This window comes from Vidua chalybeata, chromosome 2, assembly GCF_026979565.1.
Source record: "Vidua chalybeata isolate OUT-0048 chromosome 2, bVidCha1 merged haplotype, whole genome shotgun sequence".
Taxonomy (NCBI): Eukaryota; Metazoa; Chordata; class Aves; order Passeriformes; family Viduidae; genus Vidua; species Vidua chalybeata.
In genome coordinates this window covers 25488714-25508816 of record NC_071531.1, presented here as the reverse complement: position 1 = coordinate 25508816, position 20103 = coordinate 25488714, and the positions used below count along the sequence as shown (strand labels likewise).

The 20103-nt window shown below is 41.2% G+C and overlaps 2 protein-coding genes across 3 annotated transcripts in view; one reads left to right on the top strand and one right to left on the bottom strand.

Moving 5' to 3' along the window:
- ATP11A (ATPase phospholipid transporting 11A) overlaps positions 1-14777 on the bottom strand; it is a 114045-nt gene extending 99268 nt beyond the window's left edge. For both annotated transcript variants that reach the window (XM_053935388.1, XM_053935389.1), the window contains exon 1: positions 14486-14777. In XM_053935388.1, the coding sequence (XP_053791363.1) occupies positions 14486-14524 (39 nt within the window). In that variant the 5' untranslated portion in view covers positions 14525-14777. The remainder of the gene's footprint in view (positions 1-14485) is intronic.
- LOC128783701 (translation initiation factor IF-2-like) lies at positions 14678-15358 on the top strand. The gene has a single exon (XM_053934720.1). The coding sequence runs from the start codon at positions 14678-14680 to the stop codon at positions 15356-15358; it is 681 nt and encodes a 226-aa protein (XP_053790695.1).
- Positions 15359-20103: the final 4745 nt, after the last annotated feature.

The window sequence follows — 20103 nt, the reverse complement described above, 5'->3', positions numbered from 1 at the left end:
ACAAAGATTAATTTGTTATTTTGACACAGTACATGGAGAAACAGAGCATCCTGAACCATCTGCAGAGGAAGCAAAAGCTGGACAAACAGAGATTTAGCAAGCCAAGTGAGGCTGTCAGATGCCCTCCAGAGCAAGGTTTGTATACTTTCCAGGATCCATTCAGAGCTTAGGCTCAGAATTAACCCTTTTCAGGAATGCCTCCAGTATTTTAAATGCTAATGGCAACATCCATGAACAGTGCAAAATAAGACCAGATGTTTTAGCACATTTGCTAATAAAAATAAACATTGTTAGCAAAAACTGTTTTATGTGAATGGATTGTACTGGGGTCAGCCTTTCCAAAGGAGTATAATTAATTCTTCAAAAGTCTACTTCCAAAGAGAGGAAGAAAAACCTTGTTCCTGGAATAGTCTACCTAAACTTTCAGATCCTCTTTTAGAATGTGCCTCCTAAGAGTGCACCCAATTTAAAACACTTAGCAGGAGCAGGTAGATTCACTTTGCCTTTTTTTTTTTTTTTAAGAGTAAACTCCAATCAGAAGCAGGAAAGCTGGCTTAATTTGCCAATTTAGTGGTCAAGTTCTAAATAAAAGTTCGATCAAGCTTCAACTGACCACATAAGTGGAGAACAGAGAAGTATTTATAGCCTGCTCTCCGTCAGCCACCAGAAACCACAGAAGGACACGTTACAACACGTGACTTCAAGCACATGATATCAAGTCAGGATGCTCAAGTTTCTCTTCCAGTCAAGGACTCCCACTCTTCTATGGAATATACCTTTACCATTCTTCTCTTTAATATTTTAAAACAGACATAGAAACCCATTGCATTAACCCAAATTATTTTAAGAGAATATGTCAACTGCACTGAGATCAAGGAGGTTTTTACTATCATATTTTCCTTCCTAACAGTCAAATACTCTTCACCACCTTTTCCTTAATTTAAGGCCTGAGATCCCTTCCAAAACTTGTAATCTCTTAACCCAGTAAGAAGTCTTTCAAGAACAGCTTACTACTACATGCCCATTACCATGATCCAGTATTTTTCTATATTAATGGCATTGCATAAGTAACTCTATAACAAGGTCTAGAGTTTATGCTATTTTCCATCTTCCTTTTACCATTCCCACACTCCCAAAACTAAACACATGTAGTTTCAGCGCCTAAATGGAGTTGCAGAGTAACTCCTCAGAGCACATGTACCCATCAGTGCTCCATGGTGACAACGATCTTGTCATGAAAGCTGAGACAGGCCAGCTTAAGTCTCAAGGGCACAAGCATTTTCACACTATTTGTTACTAATTAAAGTCTAGTAGCTTTTCTTTTCCAGCCTCTCAGGTCACACTTACACAACAGCAGCTTCCAAATTAAGTTATAGGCATGCAGCTCTCCAAGAGTTTCTCATCCACAGCTCCCTTTCCACCATCCTTTTTCAGGCTAGGACTTCCTTAGATATTATAAACATCTGAATTAAGGTACATTAATCAGACAGCTTAACACTTACTCACTACTTGGAGAAAAATCCATTTTTGAAGGAAAAAGCTTTTGTAATAGGCACATGGGTTAAAGAGAGTAGGGAAGGATGATAATAATCATGTATAGGCTGACTGCAATAATTTTTCTTTAACTAGAGGAACAGGAACCAGAAGAAATATTTAGCCTGATCAGGAACACAGCTGTGAAAGCCTCAGTTCCACCTACAGTAGTTTTCACTGAGCAGATAAACACAAGGAAGTTGTTGTGAACCTCTGTTGTAGTGATCTTGAAGCACAAATGAACAAATGCACCACAGTCTAATTGCTGCTGTGCAGCCTCTGGGTTATCACTTAAGGGTGTTATGCAGCTTTATCCACAAAGCCTGTTTTGAACTTCAGGGTATCTTATGCCTACCATAGGCTCAGAGATTAAAACCAAGATGGCTGCAAAAGAGGTAAGAGTGTTTTTTCCTTTAAATTAAGCAGAAGTCACTAGTTCTTCTTTCAGAATTAGAGCAATGCAAATTAGAAGGGATCTCTCCAGATCTTCTTGTCTTTTTATTGAAAGAGTTAAAAGCATGAAGCTTTTTCAGACTAGCCTGATATTAGCAACTTTTTTCTGTTGCTTGTTTTAGCAATGCTGAGTTTAAGTAATTATTTTCAGAATTCATTCCAAATATCATTAGTGAAATAGATTGTGTACACCTGGTCTTCATGCAAAGAAAACCTTGATTTTTAAGCATTTGACATTGGTCTTCACATTAAACCAAAGATACCAGTCTCCTACAGCTGCCTGTACTATAGACTTTCATAATCTTGAAGTATTCCTGCACTGGCATCCTTATTTCTATAGAACATCTCCTCATAAACACAGGAGGAAACATTAGGCATTTAAGGGCTGTTCCATTTCCCCCACACATCATTATGTTTTGATTGCACTTAGAACTTAAGGAAGGTCAAGCCACATGACACAAGTGCTGCAAGAGCATGCACATCAGAGAGTTAGTCTGGGTAGAAAAAAGTGGAGTTATTTCCCAGTTGGTTTAATTTTAAGTAACGTTCCCTCCAGTATGTAGTCCCCCACATACTTCTCCTCATTCTATAAGTCATCAAGCTGCTTGACATTTACACAAACTGTTAACTCCCACCCCTCTCCCAATTACTTCTTTTCTGATGCCAGCTGCTACTCACAAAACAAGGCAGTGTTCCATGGATGTCAGCATCTTGCCAAATCAGCCCCTGACTCATCAGTCAGCACTCAAGGACGTCACCCAGTCAGAAGCACTACTACAACTCTGGCACTTGGCAGCACTCCTTCCCTCACAGCAAAACTTGCTACTGCTTCACCCATTTCAGCTTCAAACCCAGAGGAACAGAGCTGCCTCTCCAGGAATGCACCCACGCACAGTCACTGCCCAGTGGTTTGTCACTCAGCAAAGTGAAACAGATGTCTCAATGAACGAGCCAACAGCACATCCCAAGAGGAAAAAAAAGCACAAACCTGTGCAGCCAGTGTCCCTTCTGACAGCTCTTGCAAGACTCCAGAAGCTATATGCCACTGCCTCAGCTTCCTTAATGCTTCTGCTTTGGTCTTTTCCACATACTGCAGGAAACTGAAGGGAATCACACTTTTAATCAGTTTAAGGAAGAAGTGATAAGATGCAGCTGCCTGCGTCCAGCAGCCCCACAAACACACTTTTTCACTCCTGTAGTGACCTAAGTGCCCAGTGCCAGGTGGGAAGCTCCCTGTGCTCCAGTCCACAGGGCTGGAAAGACCTTTTTCCACTCCACATCTCCAAGATATAACTATGAATTTGACACTGCAGTAGCACTTTTCCCCTTTATCATGTACTGTCAAAGATCAGCTACGAGCCACATAGCCAAGCAGCTGCTATTCTGCAGCAAGAAATAGCCATTATAAGCAGAATTAAGTGCTCTGACTGCAGGCAGAGTGAGAAAGCAAGAAAAACCAATGCCACTGCCTTACAAGCCTTAAAGGTCTGCAAGTATTTGCAGTTCTCTCAATGACTCAACTATTACCACAACTCAAGCAAACTTTGTTTGGCTTTTGTCACCATTTTTAACATTTAAGAAAGCAAATGCCTGCATAAAAACATTATTATTTTCATCTTAAAACACCTTAGAATCTGCAAGGAAATAGCAAAGAACTACTGATATTTTAATTCTACATACCCAGCAGAAATCTAGCTTCAAGTCATTTTTTAAAAATTTCTTTCATATATATGCTGCCATAAAAAGTCTTTAAACAAATTACAACAAATATCACTAACAGAGTAAAAATGCTCAAGATAACCTCTTCACTTCTTAGGAAGTAAGTCAGAGGCTTAAGAACCTTCCTTTAAGACAAAAAGATAAGCCTTTTAAATTTGAGACCTCCTGGGCTCAAAGAGAGAGGCAGGAGATGCAAAACCACAATCCAGACTGCCCTTTATAAACATGTCTTTATACCCGCCCGTGCTCACTGTGCACTGCTCCACAAAAGCATGTGAAACTTTCCTATTGCTTCTGTGTCATTACAGCCAACCAGGATGGAAACATAACCTCCTTATGTAAGAGAAAAGCTTACAGCATCAAGAAGTCAACATATTCATATTCATGAATCAGCTTAAAGCAATCATGCCATTCTGGGCTAAGCAGAGAGCTTTTTCCCACTTTACATTTCTTCCCTCTCAGCCCCAATACACAGGCACCTCCTGCAAATTAGGCCACCTGGTCACTGGACAGCTGGAAATAGCAAGCAGTCAGTTAACATTGGTCAGGAGATTAACAATACCACAGCATTTGCAGGCGAAGTTACAATAACCCTGTGGGTTAGTTTTGTGCTGTCTTTTTGGGTTTTTTTAATCTTAGAAGTGAAAGAATTGCATAGATGTGCTTAATTATTGTCATTAAACAAATTGCTTAGCCTAGCTTTAGCCCACCTGCCCTCATCCTCCCCACTATGATATTAACAACCAATCATATATTCATCTAGCTATGTATCTGTCCTACCAACAATACAGAAAGAGCTTAAAATAAAAAAGGGGATTTGTTTAGAACTCTGAAAACTGCTTGTTTAAGGTAGTCAGGAATTGAAAATCTGATAAAAATTTCTGGTTAAAAAGGATAAAAACACTAAATATTCATTAAAAAGAAACAGTATAAGATATTTTAAAATCTATATACTGATTTTAAACATTAAATTAACTTGATAATGTTTTTAATACTTAAGGTTACTTTATTATTTTTTCTTGGCCTAGGCGAGCAAAAAATTTGATTTATCAGAGTTAAACTTTCCCAAGTTCATACTGATGGTGAGGAGACTAGAATATGAAAGATTAAGGTAACTCTAAACAAAACAGTTACTGTTAGTGTAATTCCACCAAAAAAAAAAACAAACAAACAAACAAAAAAAAAAAACCAAAGAAAAAGGAATTACACAATTTAATAGAAATAAGTTAACAGATGTTCTGTAACACACACACAACACACCAATAAAAAACAACAGCATGTCAGTGTATTCTAGGTTTACAGAAAAAATGTTAAGCATTAAACTAAAGGACTAACATTAATCTACCAAAATCTGCTTAGAGTGTAAGGAGTCCTTTCAACCAAAGCAAAACATCTAACCTGAACTTACTTACACTACACTTCTGCAAATATCAGCATAAAAAATTACTTTTTTAGCCATGATTCACTAAAACTGTTTTAAGCCTACATGTACACTAGCCTCTTTCATACATATTATATTTCACATAATAAAAGAGTGTATATCTACACAGGCACATTTCATAGTAAGATTAAATGGAAGCCTGGTTTTTAAGAACTTTCATGCAGTTAAATTTTAAATAATGCCTTCCCTCTCTGAAAAAGTAATCACTAAATAAGTAGATGTCAAATTCCCCAACAATGTTTCCTCCACATTCCTAAAATTCATCCAGTAACTGGCATGCCCTCTATTACTATAGCCTCAAGCCCAAGCCATAGGCAAAGACACCAGATACATTTTAATAGAACCCAGTTGTCCTTGGAGTGAGCTTTGGGATCCCAGAGCCAAACACTCGTCTCATTCCTAAACCATGGATAATGCCAGCCTGGGAAATTACAGTTTATTCCACTCATAGTCACCTCAAGAATAAGACCAAGTAAATAGACTTCAGTTTTTTCTCGATAACCCTTCTTCAGATATATTGCCATCCCAAAAAATAGGATTAGATTTGACTCTCTAGTGTTCTGCAGGAAATAAACCTAGAGAACCTATGAGTTTCAGTAATCTACCTACAACTGCTATTAATGAAATTAGACTGCAAGTGCAATTTCTCAGAGGCAAGTGTCACTCAACTACCTTCTTTGTAGCTTCACAGGGTACTATCCATGCTTCATGGAAGGCAACCACTTGTATCATTTACAGTGTTAAATCGTAAGCAAACTTCTCAAAAAATACACACAGCCATTTTTCCTTCACATTAATCTTCATACTGTCTTATGCACATCATATATGTTCCAGTAACAGTAGCATTTTCCGGTTTTATTTTCTAATGACCTCTCGACAAATATAGAAGTTTCATGTTAGCCATCAAATGCCACTGCTGATTCAGATTCATCTCAAGAGATGCTACTTTACAATGAATATAACTAGCATAAATAATTTGTGGAAACAGCTCATTAATAGGACTTTGAAAAGAAGTGAAAAACTATGTAAAATGCTAAGCATGAACTGCAAGTAACTAATGCAATTCAGATAACAAAAAAAGTCCATTTTGGTTCATCTGCACGTCTACTCCACAGTGTAAATTCAAAGCATTAGAGACAAAAAGAAAAAAAAAATTACTGGGCAAACAGCTCAGTATTCCTTCCCTCTTCCCAGTCCATCCATACAATTATCTCCAGACAAGTACTTCATACACAAGGTTTGTTTTCTGCATACAACTATTTTGATTATTAACATTAATTTTGCAAAACTTTAATGGCACATCAGCAGATGTTCTTTTCAGAGGATTTCACAGCATCCCATCTTAATGGTGAAGCAGAGGAAGAGCCTAATTGTCCTTAATCCTCTATTCAAAATAGGTTAGATGAAATCCTCTTTGGACTGAAGCAAAGAGATTAGTGAGTGTCACCAGGAAAAAGAAACACTATTCCCACCTCACCATGGCCCGTATCTAGATGAGCTTAATGATTAATGAAGGAAACAGATTCTCCTATTTCAAAAAGGGAAATTAGTCTACAGGGAAAAGAGAAGGAAAAAAAAAAAAAAAAGGGGGGAAAAGTTTCTATGAAATCGCCACATTTTTAAGATTCCATGCTAGTAGTAATGACAAGGATGATGTAAATAAGAAGCACACCAAAACACACTTTCCAAGTATGCCTTAGTAATCAGAAAAGAGCTCATAAGAAGACCCTTTTCTTAAATACCAATACACATCTGTATCCCTGGTAAATCTTGGCATAATTTTTGACATTGTTAAATGAATAGCACACGATTTAAGGAAGCACATGTACACCCATCTGCACATGAATGCATATAAATGCAGATGGAGAAATAAAGAGGGAAATAGGTGGTATCAGGTGAAGCAATGCAGAACGCTTAGGTAACAAGAAAAAAAAAAACAACCACAAAACACAGTCATTACAAGCTTGTGTTCACACCCAGTTTTCCTCCTCTGACACAGTAATTTTGTTACCTGGAAGCATTAAAGTAGCCTTACAACTTCTTGCTATGGGAAAGGTGGACAATACTCTCATCCCTGTCCCAAGAAAGGATGAATGCACATAGAAATTAACATCCAGATCCACAAAGATATCTGGGTGATTCATCAGCCTATGGTCTTCTGTGATCCTCCAAACAAAAGAAATTACTGGGCCACTGGCCCATCTCCTCAGTCTCCTAGAACAATCCAAGCTAGGCTGCCAGTTTCTTCCTAAAAAGAGTGCATTTTTTAATATAGTATCACAAATACTCAATACTTTCAAAATTAAAATCAAAGTAAAATTAAAAAAAAACCACCAAATAAAACACTTCTAATGACAACTCAAGAGTCTGTGCCACAGGCTTCTCAGAGTCATTACTGAGAGGGAAGAAAAACAGCTTGTGTACATATGATATAGAATAAGAATCCTGAGTTTGCCTTGTCTACCTGCAGCTGTTGCCATGGCAATTATAGCAGAGAAGATAATAGCATTCCAGTGTCATTTTGCTTCACAGCTCAGGATGAACTTCTGCTGAAATGCCCCTCAGCAATTATAAAAATAATACATTATCCTGTGTAATGGTAAGCCACTAGAATAAGCAGAATTATTCTGGAAAAAACATCATCTGTCTTAAAAGACTAGGAGGAGAGGCATGCTATTTTGCTCAAACAACAACCACAACAAAAAAAAAAAAAAAAACAAAAAAAAGCCCAAGAAAAAAAACAAAGGAAAAAACCCAATAAAGTTGAATCCAGTTGTATAACAGGTTCTAAAACATCCACTCAGTCTTCTCTGCAACACAGTTTTCTCTTGTTTCTGCTCCCTGACACACATGGCATGCAGCAGGCATCCCACAGTAAATCCTGCTGCAGCGCCTCAGAAACCACAATGGGTTTCTAGTCACACTTAAACCTAATTAAATGGACAAGTTTTATTATGTCCATCTCAACACCACAAACAGTAGCCAGCCATGGTGTTTGTGGAACACTTTACTTGCCAGCCCAGGCACCATTTTCTGAGTGCGGTATGACCACTACTGTATGACAGAAGAAAAAGAATCAATGAGAAATGGTGATCAGAGATGTTAAGCTATAAACATGCTATGCAGTACTTTGTCCTCTTCCATTCCCAAAAAGAGTTTTCAAAAGGCTTCCTGCTTGCAGAACAGATACTCAGTGGTGCTTGAGAAAATGCATAAAAGCAGAACAATATTAAACTTTTTTCAAATCAAACAACATGTTATCAAAAGACAAAAGCAGCTATACAGCTCTCATCTCGGGATTTTTGATGCTAAAAAAAGATCAAAACTTCTTCATCTATTTTAAGTCACTGAAACAGTTCTACAATTTAGATGCTCCAAAAGCAGTGTTTTTCTACTATCACAGAACATCTGATGAGTGCAGATGAGTAATATTTTGTAGTCAATAGCAACCAGCATGTAATATGTACACTGACTTCCTGCAAGTTAACTGTTTAACATATGCAATGTCTTATTTTCATTTGTTTATTATCAAAAGAAGAAGGAAATTGTGTTTTTCTTGTTAAATTAGTTAACTGATGGAGTGGGGGGGGAGGGGAAAAAAAAACAGAGCTCATTAAATTCTCCATGTTTATTGCCCTTCAGCAATAAATATTTGATGTGGGAAGGGGGGAAGGGAGAATATCTGAGCACCTTTTGAGTGTCAAATAATACTGAAATATCTTTAGAATACATTACAAACTACAGTGAACACAAGACTCACTACCAGTATGAAGAGCTAAATTTGCAGGAGAGCCAAATTCTGTCAGCCACATTCAACAGAATTAACTTTTTGGTAAAGCTTTGAAACTTTGCCTTTTTAAAGTAACTTGCTGAAAAGTCAGCAGGAAGCATTCCATACAGATACCCACCCCCCAAAAAATAAGAGAAAAAGGCAATTAGGCAAATAACAAAGCAATGGTGCTTGGGGAAACAGGAATTCAAAAGTTACTCGTGCTGTTTCATGCCCTCTGTTGAACCTTCCACAGCAGGAAGAACTGGTACCTGCAGTGAAGCAGAGCTGAGAGATCGGAAGCATCTCAAGTTTCAAAAAAACATTGTAACACACAGACTTGCACAAGAGATAACAAAAATGGATTACATACCAGGAATAGACACAAGAGCTGCAAGTTCCTAATTGTTGACCCATGAATACATATAGAGATCCTACACAGAGCATCTTTTGTACACTCAACACAGCCAGCAGACAAAGTCTGTCATATAGATGTGTTTATACACAGCTTAAAACAGCTTCAAGTTTTGTTAAATTATACCTCTGAACTTAGAAACAAAACATAACAACGCTTTTGACTTACTGCCTAGGAAGAAAACTATTTAACAGGAACGTTGACTAAGAAACAGACAGCACCTGCAAGACTGCAAAGGAGGCTGAATAAATTCAGAAGTAAAAGCAAGAACCAAACACCCTCAAATGAATTAACTAAATTTTGATTAAAAACAATAGGTGATCTGAAACACTTGACAAATGGATTGTCCTTTAAGACACAAATGACTATAAAGCGCCAAGGCTTACAATTTCATTGACTTTCAGGTCAAAGCAGTTATCAACCTCTACTGCATGGAAGTTAGATAAATAAATAAATAAACTCAAGTTCAATATTAATTTGTATCTACTAAGACTACATACACAAGTAAAATACTTATGTAATCTAATTAGAAAACAGTTTTAGAATTATAATGCCAATCAAAAGCAACAAAATAATCTAAGTCAATGACAAAAATTCACAGACTGTCACGAAATTTAGTTAAGAACTTGCTAAAACTCCCTACCATAACTTCCTGGTTAGGCTAGTCAAATGTCTTTTCAAACTACAATTAAAGTTGACCCACTTCTACAAAAGTGAAAAATAGAGCATCCATTTGTAAATTCAATTTATTCCAGCCTCCCAAAAAAAGAGATTTTTCAGAAATACCTGCACAACTAATAGGCCAGCAGCTCCCCAGAGACCAAAGCTGTAGTAAATCACTGCTCCTTCTGGAAACACATCTTACCTGCTACTACCTTCATTTAGAGATACTTACACAGGTAGTAAATACTTAAGATGCAGATTTGTAATCCTGAAGTAACAAGAGAACCTGAAAGAGGAGAAACAGTAAAGTAGCAAGACCTCTAAATATACTACGTAACACAGGCAAAACTCTTCAGTAATACAGACCTCTGACCCAGTAGCATTTACTGTACAACCTAAAGGCATCAACCTTGGGCAGGAGCTTTTAGTGACCAGGGTCGGCTGTCTTACAAATACAGAACAGACTGTCACCATAGGCAGCAAGATGTTCAGCAACTGTTTAGTGTCCAAACAGGCATATGCTGAAGAGCAACATCTTCCCAGTTTGCCCAGATATAGCCAAATCAACAATATTCAGGAATATCCAAATCCATGTTCAGCCATGAACAGCTACAAAAGACATATGTTTTATTAAGGAAAGTGTTCATTTGGTGAAAGATGTCACCAAAATGTGCTTAAATATTATTAACCAACTTTCAGCTGTGATGAGGACAGACTTCAGAAGTCATATCACCAGCAAAAAATATCAGAGAAAACTAAAGCAGTTGCATTCACACAGGCAGAAGAACAGATCATCTAATGATATTCACAGTGTCCCAAATAAAACAGAAGCTAGTCTTGTATGGAGGCAGTTTTAATTGCCATTGCATGCTTGTTTTCTCCCCTAAATAGTGTACTGCTTAATATTAAGCCAACAAGTTTCTCTTGTTACTAAGCAGGTTCTGCATGATACTTACAGGATACCCCATGCTAATTCTGTATTCTCTGGCTGTGCAGCTGCCCTCCCTGGGGTAGGGCATATCCTCTGGGGAATCCAAGAAGAAGATAGCGAAGCATTTTGTCTGATGCAAAAGCAACATCTATAAAAAAGGTTCTATTTTTATAGAGTATGTGACAAAAAGTATAGTCCCACCTATGGGGTGGGTCCCCATAGTGGGTCCCCACTATGGAGTGGGTTCATACTACCCACACACAGCCATTATTTGGGAAACAATAATAATTTTTTGTGTCAAAATTTATCTTATTTATCTTAATGTAGAAGACTTACTCAGTTCCTATGATTCCATGTAGAAGCAAAGCTGTATATTAGAGTGTTTCTATTTTGTTACTTAAAAATGCCTCTAATATAGATCATACACATTCTAAAGCAGTAAAATATACAGATTAACCTCAATAGACACAAATAAGAAAATTACAATGCTACTTATCAGCTTCCAAAGGATTTGGAAAACTGAACTCTATGTCAGCTGTACTGCAGTGAAACAAACACTTTTTCTGTAAAAAAGTTATTTTTCACCATCAGTCCTGTAAACTGAGTATGGCTACAGGAATGGTTACAGGAAGCAAGAGGTGAAGTGAAAAGAACTCAAAATTTGCAGGATCATCTTAAGAGGCAGAACAAAAGAAGGTCCATTTAAAACTTCAGTAAGATAAAGACAATTCCCTCTGTCCTTCTAAGAGACTACAGCATCTCTTGGTAAAGAGATATGAAGTAGAGTATGACTAGTATGCTGAACGTATTTTATTCAACCCATATCACTAAATTCTTCAATGCCTCGAAGATATAAAAAGAACACTCCATGCAAGTAAAACAGCAAATATTTGAAAATGCTAACCAGGAAGCTGACAGCACCCAGTCATTGCTGTTCTTCCACAGGGCCTTGGAAATATATGCACTGATTTTGCACTGCTTCAGGACAGAAACTGTCCAGCAAATGAAAGAGAAATGGGAGTGAACTAACCAATCACAACAAACCCTCTAGTATTTAACTTATGCCTTTATGCCCTACAACAAACAGAACCGAGAAAGAAAAGTAATGACACAGAACTGTTAGAAACCATCCTATTAGAAGTCTCCATTAGTACATCACATCCCAACTGTTTGTTTTACTGAGATCATACCATAAGAGTTCCCAGGTAACCCAGCATCCCCAGATACAGCAGTCAAGGTTTTCAGCATAATCCAGAGACCAGTCTTTCTCTAGGAAGGACCTGCAGCTGAACAAGTCCAGGAGACTTGCAGAAGAAAAATTCATAGTTCTAAGACCCTGATCAGTTTTTGTATTGACTTTAACTAAACCCAAGCTTGAGCTTACTTGGAAATAAGCACAAGATGTAACTATCCACTCCAGCTCTCCCACAGAAGAGTCACTGCCTTGTCTCCCTTATTAAAAGCAGTTTGGAAAAGTGGTAACTATGCATCTACATCTGTGTGCCTGGCTGGTGCACACAGAGCTTTGGTGAACAGCTCTGGAGTGATGTACCTGACGTGTACATCTGCTACTCATGCAGAGCAGTCAGTTTCAGGTCCAGCAAACTAGTACTTTTCATTTTCACTGCTATAGATGTACAGAAGTAGTTGAATCATGGAGATAAAAAAAAGATGAGAAAAACCACACAACACAAACATAAGGTTGCCAGACCTCAATGGTCTCACTGAAATGAACACAAATTTACTTACAGCACCTTTTCCTTAAAATTACCTTTCCGTGGAAGAAAGGTTTCAAAGTTAAGACACTGAGCAAAAGCAAAATAACAAGAAGCAACAGGTGAAAATATACAAGGTAGCATAGACCATCCTAGGCATAGCCTATCGGCATACACACAATACAGAAGGTAGTGTGACCTAGGCAACAGGAAGCCTTCTTCACATGGGACATAATAATGTTTCACTTCTCTTTTAGACTGCTGCTGCATTAGTCTCATCAGCAGTGCAGGAGGATGGTGACAGTCAACAACTCAAGAGTTCAAGCCCCTTACTTTCAACATACTGTCTTCTCATGTGCCTTTACTGCAGCTGCTCTCAAGCCCACTTCCTTCAAATTTGATGCTTAAGCCTACCTTGGAAGAGGTCAGCAACAATGTTTTGTTGCACAAGTGATTTAACAGCGTGCTTGCTCCGTGCAAAATGAACACGCCATTTGTACAGGCTCCAAATGTGAGCACACACAGAGAAAGAAATCTTAAACTAAATCCAACAGTTAGACCAGCACTGACAGATCTCTACACCCAAAGTGATCCTACCTTTTTCCAAAAAGACCTCAACACAACTCACCTGGTCTTTACATCCATAGAGACCATTGCTTCTCTTCTATCTCATTATTGTTGCTACATATTATTTAGAGTACACCTTTTCTTAGGACCACTTTCTGAAGATCCATAGACACACAGCTGGCTTTTAATACTCACCTCTCTACTCTCTCCTCATCCTACATCTACTCTATTGTAAATCGAAAGAAAAAAAAGTATGTGTTTTCATCTCTGCTACTTTTCTTCATTTATACTTTAAAAAGACAGACTTCAGCCTGTATTACGCGGACACAGCTCTTGGCACACACAAAACTAAGTGCATTTAGTGTAAGTGAGAAAACGTGAGTGCTCTGACCAAGGCAAAACTGCTTCCTACATAGGAAGAAAAGCTATTTGTATTTGAAAATTCCTATTATCTCTCCCTATCTTTTAAAAATTACTTCTATGCCCAAAAGCAGAAATTTGCCATTTCCTAGTATTGTTGGTCCCCATGCCTTGTATTGAACAGCCCCACACTTACAGGCATCCTGCTGATCTACTTATACCATTACCCTGAGCATTTATTAGGGGTTCCACGGAACTGGAGCTGCACTCACTGACGCACCTCAGCCAACACTTGGACCCCACTCTAATGCGCTGCCGAGTTGCTCTCTCGGGCGGTGCGGACGGGTTTTCACACGCTGACCAACAAGCTACATCTGCCCTCTTTTCCCGGAGCACTCTCAAGTCTGGCGTGTTTGAATCTTACTACCTACACAACTACAAAAACTTGGGACCGTTCCGACCATTCGTCAGTATACTTAAACTGGACAATTCCACAAAAAAAAAGTCGCTTGGCTGAAACAATAGAGGGAAGAGAAAGGAAATAAACAAACCAAAAGCAAACATATATATATATATTTAAAATAAGCTGGGGAGCTGGAGGTTTTATCTGCCCTGATAACCACGTATCGCAGTACGCTGTGAGTTACAGTGCTCTGAACTCAGGTCAAGCCGCTGAGGTTCAGCGAAGGACAGTCCCGTGGGGCGGGCGGGCGGGCTGCGGGGAGCGCACGGCACCCGGTGCCGCCGCTGCTGCATCCCCGCTTGCACCGGGCATCACGTGCGGCGGCCCCGAGGCTCCCCGGCCGCCGAGCCGGTCACGGGACCGCCCAACTCCTGACCGAGCCCTTCGTGCGAGCCAGGGGCCACGGCGGGGGCTGCCCCCCCGCGCCCGGGGTCGAGCGGCACCGGCGGTACTCACGTATCGGCTCACAAGGGTCCGCAGGAGGCTGCAATCCATGGCGGGCGGGCGGCTCAGGACCGCGCCGCCGGGTGCTCGCCGGTGCCGCCGGGCTCCCTGGCTCGCCTCCTCACTTGCCACATGCAGAGAGCCGCGCTCGCCCCGCCGGACCCGCTGTGACGCCGGCCCGGCGCTCGCCGCCGTCCCCCGGCTATGCCATGTGCTCGCCGCCGCCGCTGCGGCGCGTCGCCCCGCGGCCCCGCATGCCCGCTGTTGCTGTCGCTGCCGCCACTACAGTCCCGCCGAGGGCAGGCGGAGGGGACTGCGCCGCCGGGAAAGCTCTCCCGCCCCCGCCCGCTGCGCTCTGCCCGCCGCGCACGCCGCCCGGGGCTTTATCCGGCGGGCGGGGCCGGGGCCGCCCCCGCGCCGCTCCCCCCGCCCTTCCCCGGTCCTGGCGCGCGCGCGCGCGGGCTCGCCCGGTACCGGCCCGGCCCTCGCCCGGCGCGCGCCGCTCTGATCTCGCCGGGCGGCCCCGGCGGCGCGCACGTCACGCGGGGCGGGCACGCGCGCGCCGGCGGCGGTGCCCGCTCCCCGTCCCGACAGTCCCGTCCCGCGCGCCGCTCCCGGAGCGGCCGGTACCGGCTCCCGGCGGGGGGAGGCGGGAAACCTGCCCGTGCCTGGGAATGGGCTGGGAGCACTGGGGTGAGCCAGTGCATTATTCCGGGAGCACTGGAGGGAGTGAAACCGGGAGGGAAGGAAAAACTTAGGGAGAAGCCAGAGAATAATATTGGATGCGTTGGGAGGGAACTGGGAGCGCTGGTGGAGAGCCAGGGAGTGGCACTGGGGGGAGTAGGAGGGGAACCGGGAGCACTGAGGGTAGCCACGAAGCGATAGTGGAAGAACTGGGGTGGCATGAGAGCAGGGAGCGATGCTGGGAGTGAACTGGGAACACTAAGGGAAGTCAGTGAATGATGCTGGGAGTACTCATAACTATAGAATGGATTGGATTGGGTTGGAAGGGACCTTAAAGATGGATCAAGGTCCAACCCCTCCCACTATGGGCACGGGGACCGTGGGGGGACGGGGGTGGAGCCGGGGAATGTTGCGGGGAGCACTAGGGCGAGCCGGGAAGTGATACTGAGAGTGCTGGCAGGAAACTGGGAGCAATGGAGGGAAACAATGCATGATACTGGGCAGACACGGGGAGCGCTGAGGAGCGACAGGCGGTGGTAATGGGTAAATCCCTGCGCCCCGCCTTCACCTGCGCCGCTCCGCGCCCCGCGCCGGAGGGAGCGGCCGCCGCGCCCTTCCGGGGCGGAGGTGCCCGCGGCAGGACGGCGCCGACCCCCGCCCGCCCCGGCGCGTCCCGGGGACGCTGCCCCGCCGTGCCGGTCCGGCGGAGCTCGGCGTGCCTCCTCCCGCGGGCCGGGCTGCCAGCGGTGCTGCGGGGTCCGAGCTGTGCTGGAGGCGAGCCCCGCTGCGCCCGGCCCGGCGACCGAGGAGCGGCAGCGCTGGGGCGCAGCGCCGCGGGGACAGGCGGGACCCAGTCCGCTTGCAGAGCGCGGCAGGAACAGATTAGGAAATCTCTGTGCCGGTGACAAGCCCAAATATCACAGCCTTGCTAAGCCCGCAAACAGTAGAAATTACTTGGTGGTAGGTACAGGGATAAGCAATACTCGGCAAAATAGGAGGGAAGGAGAAGTATGCGCGAAGGAGAGGTAGAGAGAGGAGAAGTAGAAGCGTATCATTAGTCCCCCCCCTTTTTTTTTTTCCTAGATGCCTAAGACAACACCTTTTAGGTATTTAGGCCTTTGTTTTCTGCAGCTGTTGTTTTTTCATGCCATTCATACCGAGGAACTCACTCAAGTTTGCAGGAATCTTGTACGTAGTCTCAGATTACTCTGTACAACTTCATACTAAATGAAGGTTCTAAACCAAATACTTTCTCAAAAATCAATTGAAAATTATTAATTTTATAAAATTCAATCTTTTACTACAAAAGTCGATTTTAACAAAATCTGAATTGGATGTTTATGAAAATCCATTGCCTTCTTTAGCAGCAATCACATAAGCTATCCCTTATTGTCTGGTTCATGGCTTAAACAATGAAGATTTTGCTTATTTTGGCTTTTGTTTTGTCACAATTACGGAGCTCTCTGGACACCAAATATTCCACCTCAAAGAACACATAAATTTCTAGTACAACAAACACGTAGAAAAAATAGAAATTGAACTGTTTGGTATCATTACATAAATACTAAGAGAAAGAACATATGACTGTTTCTTTACAGGTCACCTTTAATGTAGGTGCATTTTATAAATTCAGCAGTTTTTATTGCTGGTTAGATTGCAAAATGTATAATTTAATGCACACTAAGTGCACTGTGGTCAAGCTAATGTTGCTGTTCAAACTCTAAAGGGACGTTGGTGTAAACACCAGTTTTCATCTTGGTTACGACTAATAATTTATATTCATTTTGCAGCACCTCCCATTTTTATGTTCCTATTTGCAGACCTAACACTTCTGTGACATATGTTTCTGTACTTGCATTTCAGCTTCAAGAAATCATCACTGAAATTGAAAGGTGAAAATTTAAAAAAAATCATGAAATAACAGGAGTTTTTCTCAAAATTAGCAATTCTGCATGAGTTAACACAAAACTTCCTTATTTTCTGTTTATTTACAAGAACAGCTGCATATTAAAATAATATTATGTGTGCATGTCATCAGTCTTCAGGAAACTAGTTTATTATCAAGAAAAAACTACAGAAGAACTTCATGAACATAAAGTGATAGTTTCAAAGCAAACAGATTGCAAAGCTGTAACAGGAAATTATTTCCATTGCCTTTTAGCATACCTCTCTGTCTAGCTATTCCAATTTCAAAGAACTTATGGAATATTCATATTTTGTAATATTTTTTCAAGTTATTCAGCTTTTATTCAAACAGTACCATTTAGTCAATCCAATCTGTTTAATGACATTGCTTCTTACCTGGCTTTGGAGTGAAAGCAAATTTTCAAATTATGCAGAAAGTTGCTTTCTAAAGTTTTCTTTCTTTTAATACTTTCAGTAGTTTCTTTCATCCAGATGCCGCAATCTATTTTTTTCACTTCATTGAGTGTCCCTGTGTGCCATGCCCACGTTACTTGGTGCACCTCATGGAGCATCTCTGAAGGGAATTTCACCTGCTGAGCTGGGAACAGTTAACAACGGTACAATTCTAAGCATGACCATCATGGAGATGTTGCTGAAATCCTTGCTGTCGCCTCAGCTTAGGTAATCAAGGTGGGGCTGGAAGAAGCATTTTCCTCAGATCCAGAGCCTGGAAGCGACTCATAAGTGTATGTTGGCTGCATTCCCTGAGGTGAAAAGGGGACGAAAAAACTCCTGTCCTCACTGACTCTTTCAGTCCAAGGCAAGAGGACACACAGATACATCTGTTTCCAGGCTACTGCTCAAACAAAACTGAGCCATTTTTCTGCCCTTCCCTACACTGCCAGGAAAAAGAGAAAATGAGCACAGTTGGGTTCTGGGCACATACCGAGGTGAAATCCCATGCTACGTTAGTCCTTTGTGCCCATATTTCCACAAAAAGGGCACCTAATTGTGCAACGCAGAAGATAGCACTGGTAGGACACTGAAAGTTAGCACAGGATCTTGCCAACTGGGCCATGTTTGTGCAGGGAGGACTGCACAGCACATATATTTGACTTTTGGAGTGACAAGCTTCTCCAGGACTAGTGTGCAACTGAGGAGGGTATAGAGGTCACACTTCTAGACTTAGGTACATCAAATCTGCCTAAGTCAGGCTTTAGATGCCTGAGTCCTTTATTGGATCTATCCTAAAGTGACCTGCTGAAGGTCACGTTGTGACTTAGCAGTCAAGCCAAATGAGGAGCCTTGATCTTATTGGTCAAGGATCTGTTCTGCCTATTACGCAATGTTTCACTTTGAAGCAATTTATTAAACTAATCATCTTTGTCTTTGAATATGCCATCACATTTATTTCACTCCTCCTTTCTCATTTTAAAAATTCCTAAAATTACCTGTATGCTGTATTTTCTAAATTTCTTGTGTCTTTTCTGACTGCAGATTTGACGACCTGTTCCATTGCTCTCTGTTTCTCCTTCCTATTCTTCTGATTGATTCCTTGCGGTCCATTACTGGCCTTTCAGGATACTCCTACCTGCCCAGCTGAATTACCACATTCTCTAGATCTTACTCCTTACCACAGAATCTCACACCCCTTCTGATTTACTTACTGTGTCAGTACAGCTCTGCTTGAAACATCACACTCATTCTATAATAGCATTAGAAATCAAGGTGAATATATTAGTGTGCAAAAGATGTACTTTTCTTATGTACAGATGTATTTTCTATTACTTTTCAACCCTTACTAAGTTACTTGATTTCATCATTGCAGTGAAAATGTTGAGACTGGTCCAAGGGCAGCAGCTCACTACATGCTGGATTCTCTTCTTGAGGCAGTAATGGATATTTTGCAAATTAGTCCACCTTGATTTTGGAGGGTGGGAAGGCAGAGTTTAAAGCTGGGCTCCAATAACGTGTCACAGTTCTCACAAGCATGCTGGTGATACAATGTAAATGGATAACATGGTAGACTTTAGGATTTTTGTTATAGATTTTAGTTTAACATCTGTTCAGGTTCCTGCTTCCTATTATGGAAGTGGCTATTTACCTCTAGTGGTTCTGGCCAAAGTTACTAAATACTTGGAAAAACCGTATGTAGGTGATAAGAGTTGACTTGGGCATGTGTGAGAATAGTGTGAGGAGTGGGAAATGGCAAAGATTGAAAAGCTGTTAATTGTATGCAGTTTATTAGCTTGAGAAACTGGTATGTGCTCTGAGTGAAATTGTTTATCCTGCAGTGTTCCTGGCTTTTCCCCTATATCACTTCTTAATTGTGTCTCCCCCTCTGTTATTTCTGAAAAGTTAATGAAAAGATAATGAAAAGAACAACTTCTCATTCTTGAGTCACCATATATTTAAACTAGTTAATTGGTACTAGAAAGAGAAATTATTCCCTTAGTGAACGGGTGTTTGTGTTTTGATCTATTGAAATAGTATTTTTTCAGATCCTTCTGAATATTGTTTGTGAAACGAGATACCAACAATAATTCTGAAATATGCTTTATGTTGAAAACATTTCACTGCCTGGAGTTTGTGACAGATGTACTTCATTTGAAGAAGAATATAACTAACAGTTACGGTGGTACTCTGACAACTTACCTGCCCAGGACAGATAACAAATTGAAGGTGAAGACAAAGCAAGTAAAATGACCAGCTTCAAACTGCTCTGATGAAGATTGCAGTAGAAGTAGAGTAGCCCAAAGGACAGAGAGAGACTCAAAAAAACACTGGACATTGAAGATCACTCTTGCTTGACTTTCTTTGTCTAGATCTGTTGGTTTTGATTTTTTTTTTCCCCAGAAAACATGTACATGAAAAAGAGACATATTTCTGGCTCTTTAACCTATCTGTTTCTAACCTCTGGCAATAATGCATAACTTCTCTTATAGTCAAAAGTTAAATGCACTGTCATTATGACAACATATAATTCCCACATCCTTGCTAACAAAGGTGACCTTTGTTAAATAGTTTCTTAACAAAATCCT

Coding starts and splice junctions, on each gene's coding strand:
- LOC128783701 (XM_053934720.1), top strand. CDS start 14,678: ATGCCATGTGCTCGCCGCCGCCGCTGCGGCGCGTCGCCCCGCGGCCCC.